Below are 7,746 nucleotides of genomic sequence, written 5' to 3' on the forward strand. Positions count from 1 at the left end.
GGTAGGGGGTAGGGGGACCCTGCACATTCTTCACCGGGAAACAGAAACAGCTGTGGGAGGCCCCACCCCCTCCCAAAGTTGGAGATGGATCGTGGGGTCCCTCCCCAGCTCCCCCCACCGAAGTCGACTGCTCTCTGGAAGGTGCCCTCCACTCTCCGCTCAGAGGGAAAGGGAAGGGCCAGCACCCAGGCCTCCGGGTCCTCCATCCCGTCCCTCTGTGCCTCAGTGTCCACGCTCTGCCCGTGTCTCCCCCCCAGCCGGCTCCCTCTCGCTTTGTCCCCGGGACCTCCGCCTTCCTCGCCCCTCCATCCCCCTCCCTCTGCCCCTCGGCTCCCAGGCTGACTTGAGGTGGTGGTGGGGCGGTCTCTCCCCCCTCCATCGACAGGCAAAGCTAAGGCCTGGCATCAGGGAGGGGGCGGTGTCGGGCGGGCGGGAGGAAGGAGCGGAGAAGCGCTAAATATAAACTCCTCTGATGTTGGGGCTTCTTTGGTCCCTCCAGGCGGGTCGGAACCTGCTCTGATCCCGAACCCTTATCTTAGGAAGCTCACACCCCCCCCACCCGGCCCCCACCAACACATGCTCTCTGCAGCAAGAAAAACTCAAGTCAGACTTGCCTTGATTACTTTCTCATCGGCTCGTGATGGCCATGCCAGCTAATGATTAAGATGAAGGGTATGGAGGGGGTGGGGGAGGAGCCTTCCCAGTCCTGTCCTCTCTCAAGAAGGGAACGGTTGTGTGTGGCCAGAGCTTCCTGCTTGGGGCAAATCCAACTCAGGTTGGGGGTTCCAGCAAGAAAGACTGAAGTTAGACTTACGGAAGCACTACCTAACAGAGGAAGGACATTGGATAGACTAGGGCAGGTGAGATTAGGTCGGCGGATCAGGGGTTTTTTAGGTCCAATGGTCTCCAGGGCCTGGAATAACCCGTGGAGGTTTACAAAAATAGTAGGAAGGGCATGTATGCCAGCAGGGAGGGCTGGTTTAGGGCAAGAATCTTCCGGTTCATTTCAAACATTCGACCCTTTGCAGCTAGTAGAAATGAGGTTAGACTTGCACTTGGGGCTGGGTGGAGGTAGACTGAGGCAGCTAGGAGGAAGTGGGTTCAGGCCTTGGGTGAAGGCGTCTCCCACCTGCCTGACCCCCTCATTTCTGCTCTTCCCTGCAGCCAAAGAACTGAAATGAACCCTCAAATACCCCCTGCTGGCATCCATAGCAGCCCTATAGGACAATGGTAGAACTGCCCTGTGGGTTTCTGAGATCTTAACTCTTTAGGAAAATAGAAAGCCTCCTCCTCCCACGGGTCCACTGGTGGTTTTGAACTGCTGACCTTAAGGTTAGCAGCTTAGTGGGTAACCAGTATGCCCCTGAACCCAAAACTCCAGAAAGCTTTCGCGCTTTCATTTTGTTGGTGGTTTTTTTAAATCATTTTATTGGGGGGGGGGCCACGCTTTCATTTTAATGACTCGATTTTACCTTTTCTTTATGAGAGACTCAGAGCTTTCGTGTAATCTGAAAAGTTTGCATTTATTAAGTACTTCCAAGAAGCTGCTTTTCATGACTCATCCGATCTACACAAGCACGCTGTACCAGAGGGGGTACATGATGAAACTGAGCCCCCCCACAGGTAAAGCCACTAGCCCAAGTCACACAACTGGGGCTGGGGCCGAGCTGGGATTTGGACCTAGCTGGTTCGACCACTCAGCCACTAGTTAGAGGAATATTTAGCCGTTTGAACCCACCCATGAATTAGCTACACAAGAGAAAAGACCTTAAAGCAGTGGTTCTCAACCTTCCTAATTCTGCAACCCTTTCATACAGTTCCTCATGTTGTGGTGACACATCCTCCCTCCCCCCACCAACCATAAAGTTATTTTCGTTGCTACTTCATCATTTTGCTACTGTGATGAACCGATGACCCCGGAATCAGGCAACCGCTGCGAAAGGGTCGTTCAACCCCCAAAGGGGTCTCGACCCACAGCTTGAGAACCGGTGCCTTAAAGCCATCTTCCATAAAGATTGTTTAAAACTCCAAATTCACTGTCATCAACTCACTTCAACCCTACAGGGCAGAGTGCCCCGGTGGGTTTCCAACGGTGTAAATCTTTTTTATTTTTTTTAATCATTTTATTGGGGGACAGTGCAAATCTTTATGGCAGTAGAAAGCCTCATCTTTCCCCTGCAGAGCAGCTGGTAGTTTCGAACAGCTGACCTTGGCAGTTAGTAGCCCCATGAACAACCTAGCAGGCCACCAGGGCTCCTTCCATAAGACTGCAACCTACAAAACACTATGTGACAGTGCCATCACTTCTACTCTGTCACGTGGGGTTAGGTATGAGTAGAATTGACTCCCTGGTGCCCAACCACAATTTGGCTTTAAAGCCATGCCTCCCTAAACACTTTCCTCCCTCTCCGATTTGATCTCATCGACACCCCCACCCCCACCACCACCAAGGCCAACGCCAGACTGATTCCAGTGCGTTGGCTCACAAAAACAGTTTACATACCGAGGCATGTAGAGGTTGGCTTGACTTTTCTTTTTTTTTTTAATTCCGGTTTCTTGGGTGAGGTCCCAGAAAGGGATGCCAAATGATTCTTCAAGTGTGGCTCCTGAACAGGCTGCATCAGAGCCCCCCGTGGGAACTTGTTCCAAATGGAAACTCTTGCTTGCTGCCCTCCTCCGCCCCCACCCCCATCCAGACCCCAGGCAGAAACTGAAAGTCAGTCCCCGCCTGGCCGTCTGGGTTTTCACAAACATCCAGGTGTTCCCTTTTCCTAGCTGCCCTGCGTCCCATTGTAGAGGCAATTCTTCCGTCAGAGATGTACCTGGGTACTTATTTTGTGCCAGGCAACTGTCTGGGCACATGGGCCAAGACTCACTCACTGCCATGCAGTCAGTGCTGACTCAGTGACCCTATAGGACAGAGCAGAACTGCCCCTGGCGAGTTCTGAGACGCTAACTCTTTATGGGAATCAAAAGACTCATCTTTCTCCTCTGGAGCGGCTAATGGTTTCGAACTGCTGAACTTGTGGTTAGCAGTCCAATGTGTGACCCACTATGCCAGCGGGGCTCCACTTGAAACAAAGAAGTGGAGGGAGACACTCCTGGAGAGAGAGACGAGACACAAATAACAATTGATACATACTGTTAAACCAGGGGTGGGGCCCTGGTGCCTTCGTGGTTACCCACTGAACTGCTAACCACCAACGAGGTCAGCAGTTCGAAACCACCAGGCTTCCTGCAGGAAAACGGGTGAGGCTTGCTACTCCTGTGAAGAGCAAAGTCTCAGAAACCCACAAGGGCGGTTCTACCCTGTTGTATAGGATCACGATGAGTCAGTATTGACTCGGTGCCAGTGAGTTCTGTTAAGCCGGGAAGTCATGACTGCTTTGTAGAGCATACCAACTCCCAAACCCCTTGCCGTGGGGTCCACTCTAACTCATAGTGATGGAAGCTTTAAATCCTCACAACCTCAGCTTTTTTCCAAGGAGCGCCTGGCAGATTTGAACTGCCAACCTTGTTGTTAGCGGCCCAGTGCCACCAGGCCCCCAGGAAACACAGGGAGTTATTTTAGATCAGGTGCTCAGAGAAGGAGATGCCTGGTTGGTATAAACGGTGTGACTATTCGCCTAAAGGTTGGGCAGTTCGAACCTACCGAGTGGCACTGTGGGAGAAGACTGAACTCTGGACAAAGGACCCCCTGGAATAGTTCTACTTCGTAACAAGGGGTGTCCACGAGTTGGACTTGGCTCCGCAGTCCCCAGGTTGGGTTTGCGTTTGGTCAGAAAAGGGACTGTGTGAGCAGGGAACTAAAATGAGCAAGGAAGACCGGTCTCTCTCGGAGGGACAGCGGTAGACAGCCAATGCAAAGGCCCTGGGGTAGGAGTATGCGTGGCCTGTTGTTCAGGGACCTGTAAGGAAGCCACTGTGGTCGGAGTCCCGTGAGCAAGGGATCAATGATAAGTGTACAAACAATGTGGGTACACAGGGATCACTTTGACCAGCAAAAAGCCAGGCCAGCAGCTCCTATCTTTTTAGACGCTTGCTTCCGAGGCGGCAGGGTCCGACTGCTTTCCCGGGTTTCCACTGCAGGACGGAGCTTCTTGGCAGCCCCGTCTGCAGCCCGAATCAGACTGCTGTTGACTTTCCTGGCATACGCAGGGCCAGAGGGGGGCTTCAGTTCTGGGATAGAGTAGGGGGAGGGTCTGGAGAGCTGGGGAGGCGGGGCTGCAGAGGAGCCTGCCTGTTTTTCTGCCCTAAATAGGCAAAGCTGGGCGCCTGCCGTCCAGCTCCTCCCCCTTCCCTCCCTCCCTGTCCAGACAAGCAGCTTTTGTCTGAGGGTCAACCAACAACCGTCAGCCTGAGGCTGTGGCCACCTCTGGCCTCCCCTAGACCCCTGGGAAACTCTTCCTGGCCCAGGGCCTGTTTTCCAAAAAGGGGTTAAGTCCCTCCTCTTGTCTTAGAGACAGACCCTCCCCACCGTGTCCTTCCAGCTCTCACTCCCAGACTCCATAACCGCCACTCTCCTCACAAGATTTTCACCCCAGTTATGCACACCTGATCAAAAATGGTCTTTTTCTGCAGCAAGAAGGCTACCGGGTAGACCGATGGGTATTTTTCATCGTGATGAGTGAGGGACAGTGGGCAGACCCTGGGAGCTTCTGGGTTTGAATGGAGCTAGTGCTGGAGGTGAATGTGGCCGCTGGAAGTAAAGGGGCCTGTTAGGGGGCATGCAGATAGACACACGCACACACATGCCCTCCTTGCAGCAATACTCTTAAGGCTAGACTCACAGAAGGACTTCCCAGTAGGGAGAGGGAATTGTGAGGGAAGGAGCAAAGAAATGTGTGCGCTGGGTCAGCCCTGTGTTATCCATTTGAGAGAAAGGGTCTCTGCAGCAAAAAAAAAAAAACTTCAGGGAGACTAGCAGAAGGACTTTCTAATGGTGGCATTGTTCATCCTTACCATTGGTAGTGTCTGTCAGGGCGTTGGGGTATCAGAGAAGGCAGGGGTCAAGGACCGAGAGAAGGCACAGCCTAAGGGATCTGCTGGATCCTAGGTACCACTTTTAGCCATGAACTGCTCTTACAGCAAGAGGATCTTAAGTTACATTCAAAGAGGGACTTTCTAATGGGGTTAAAGGGCTGTTAGCACAGGTAAGGGAAACTGCTAATGGGGATGGCCCAAGGGATGATCCTCCATTATATCTAAGGGGAACTGGGATGGGACTACAGCAGGAAGCACTGGCGTTAGCAGCCAGAAGCACTTTCTAAGGCCGTTCAAAGAACCCAATCGTGAGAGGAGGCCTGGGACTCAAGTACCACGTTCATCCTCTTGAAGTCAAAAGTGAGACTCTGCCCATGAACCCATGGGATGGGCAGGGACAGGGGTGGTGGGACAGACAACAGGCAGAGGGTTGGGATGCTTCTGATCAATCTGTGCTCCCTGTGTCCCCAGGAGGCCCTGCCTGGGCTCATCTGGGACCTCGGCCAGCAGCTGGGAGACCTCAGCCTGGAGTCTGGGGGACTGGAGCAGGAGAGTGGGCGCAGCTCAGGTGAGCACAGGTGGAGGGGCTGCCTGAGACACTAATCTCACCCACTGTCTCCCATCTCTCTGGCTCCTCCTCTCTCTGCCCCACCCCTCTCCCTCTCGCTCCCTTCCCTTGCCCCATGGTCCTCCTCTCTCCCTGTCCCCTTGTCCTCTCAGCCTCTCAAATCCAGGTCCTCCAATGATTTTCTCTCCCCTTCTCTCTGGTCCAGGCTTCTACGAAGACCCCAGTTCTACTGGCGCTCCGGACTCGCCACCTTCAACCTTCTGTGGGGACAGTGGCTTCTCTGGATCTGGCTCCTATGGACGCCTGGGTCCTTCTGAACCCCGGGGCATCTATGCCAGTGAGCGACCCAAGTCCCTAGGTAAGGTGGGTGGGGGTGGGACCCTGAGGGACAGGACAGTCAAGGCAGATGAAGGTGTTCAGTCTACAATCTAACGAGACCCACCCATCTGAATTCGAATACCGGCCGAGCTCTCTCTCGGCCTGCGTGTGGTATTTATCCCCAGCATGTCCCTTCTTTCTGGCCTGGAGTTCTTCATCCGTGACAATGGGATCCTAACAGGACCTACCTTGTAGGGAAGTTCTGAGTTTGCAGGGCACCTCTGCCCTAAGACACTGGACCAGACATGGTAACCACCCAGTACATAAGAACTGCTTTTGCTCATTTGCATAAGTAAGTTATATGCTAAGGTCCCCTGGGTGGCATAGACAGATGACTGTGTGTGCTTGAAAACTATCCTAAAGGCTGGGAAGGTTCAAAGTCATCTGGCCACGCAGCGGAAGAAAGGCCTGGTGGTCAGTTTTCTGCTCTGTAAAAGCCTGTGGTTGCCATGAGTGGGAATTAGCTCCGTTTGAGGTTACTGTGCCTGGAAACCCTATAGGGCACAGCTGGGGGAGGGGGGGCACTTCAAAAATGTCATGGACAAAAGGAATGCTCACCCCCCCCCAAAAAAAACTTTTTGAAGCCCCCAGGTAAGGGTCTCTGAGTTAGAACCATCTTAATGGACACACAAGAAGCAGTCTCCTAAGGATGGCCTAAACAATATCAACAACTTTTATACGGCCGACACTGTAGTAGGAGAACTCTTCGTGATGAAGGAAGACGATAGGGACACACGCTGAGAAAAGAAGGAACCAAGGAAAGAGGCTAGAGAGAGTGGCCATGTGAGGAGGCAGGGCTGGAGGAGTCTTTACTCAGGGCAAGGGTCCTTTGGAGCAGTTATCCTAAGTCAAGGGGAGGAGCCAGCCCAATGGATATGCTGGGGGTAGCTTGTTCCAGGTGGTGCTAACAGCAAGCGCAAAGGCCTTGAGGTTGCAGGTGTGTGACTGGTATGTATACACAGGGGCAAATTCGAGAGTGGCCAGCGTGGCTGGTGTCCTGCGATCCCACATACCTAGATACAGGAGGAGGTGGGCTTTGGGGAGATGGATCTTGAAGGGGCTTGTAGGCTACTGTCAAGATTTTGTGAGGAACCCAATAGGGATGAAGGAATAGGTCCGAAAGCACCCAACTCACTGCACTGCCAACGGAGTGGATACTAGCTCACAGCGACTCTATAGGACAGGGTAAAACGGTCCCTGCGGATTTCAGAGGCTGTCGAAAGTAGAAAGCCCATTCTCCAGCAAAACAGCTGGTGGCTTTGAACTCTGGACCCTGAAGTTAGCTGCCCAGTGTGAAACCAGTATACCAACGGGGTTCCTGAAGGAATGAGAGCAGGAAGTGGCATAGGAGCAGAAGCCCTGGTGGCTCTGTGGGTTAGGCGCTGGGCTGCGAATCACAAGGTCGGGGGTTCAAAGCCACTCTACGGGAGAAAGATGAGGCTATCTGCTCCCTAACCATCGTCTCAGAAATCCAAAGGCACAGTTCTACCCTGTCCTATAGGGTCGCTGTGAGTCAGAATGAACTAATACAGGCTGTGGATTGGGTTTGGGGTCTTGGGTTTAGAATCACCTTCTGGTGGTGTAGGGTGGGTTATGGTTTGGGGTATGGGGGCGGGGGGCAGCCTGCTCTTGAGGGTCCCAGCAAAAGGGGTCTGAGACCCCCTCCCCCCTTTTTTGTTCACGCCTCTCCTAGGAGATGCCAGTCCCAGCACATCCGAGGCAACAGTGGGTGCTCGGGCCGCCGTGCCGCGCTCCTTCTCTGCGCCCTACCCGACGGGCTCCGAGGCCTGCTCCTCGGCGGAGCGGCGGGCGCGCGC

At 53.6% G+C, this 7,746-nt stretch overlaps 1 protein-coding gene across 1 annotated transcript in view; it reads left to right on the forward strand.

Annotated features, from left to right (window-relative positions):
* The window catches only part of DACT3 (dishevelled binding antagonist of beta catenin 3), a 12,116-nt gene that overhangs the window by 2,224 nt on the left and 2,146 nt on the right, over positions 1 to 7,746 (forward strand). Inside the window, exons 2-4 of the mRNA XM_013006630.2 lie at positions 5,455 to 5,551; positions 5,757 to 5,909; positions 7,623 to 7,738. Coding sequence (XP_012862084.1) covers positions 5,455 to 5,551; positions 5,757 to 5,909; positions 7,623 to 7,738 — 366 coding nt within the window. The remainder of the gene's footprint in view (positions 1 to 5,454; positions 5,552 to 5,756; positions 5,910 to 7,622; positions 7,739 to 7,746) is intronic.

Source organism: Echinops telfairi, unplaced genomic scaffold (genome assembly GCF_000313985.2).
Source record: "Echinops telfairi isolate 266 unplaced genomic scaffold, ASM31398v2 ScPeMD7_655;HRSCAF=1070, whole genome shotgun sequence".
In the NCBI taxonomy this organism is placed as follows: domain Eukaryota; kingdom Metazoa; phylum Chordata; class Mammalia; order Afrosoricida; family Tenrecidae; genus Echinops; species Echinops telfairi.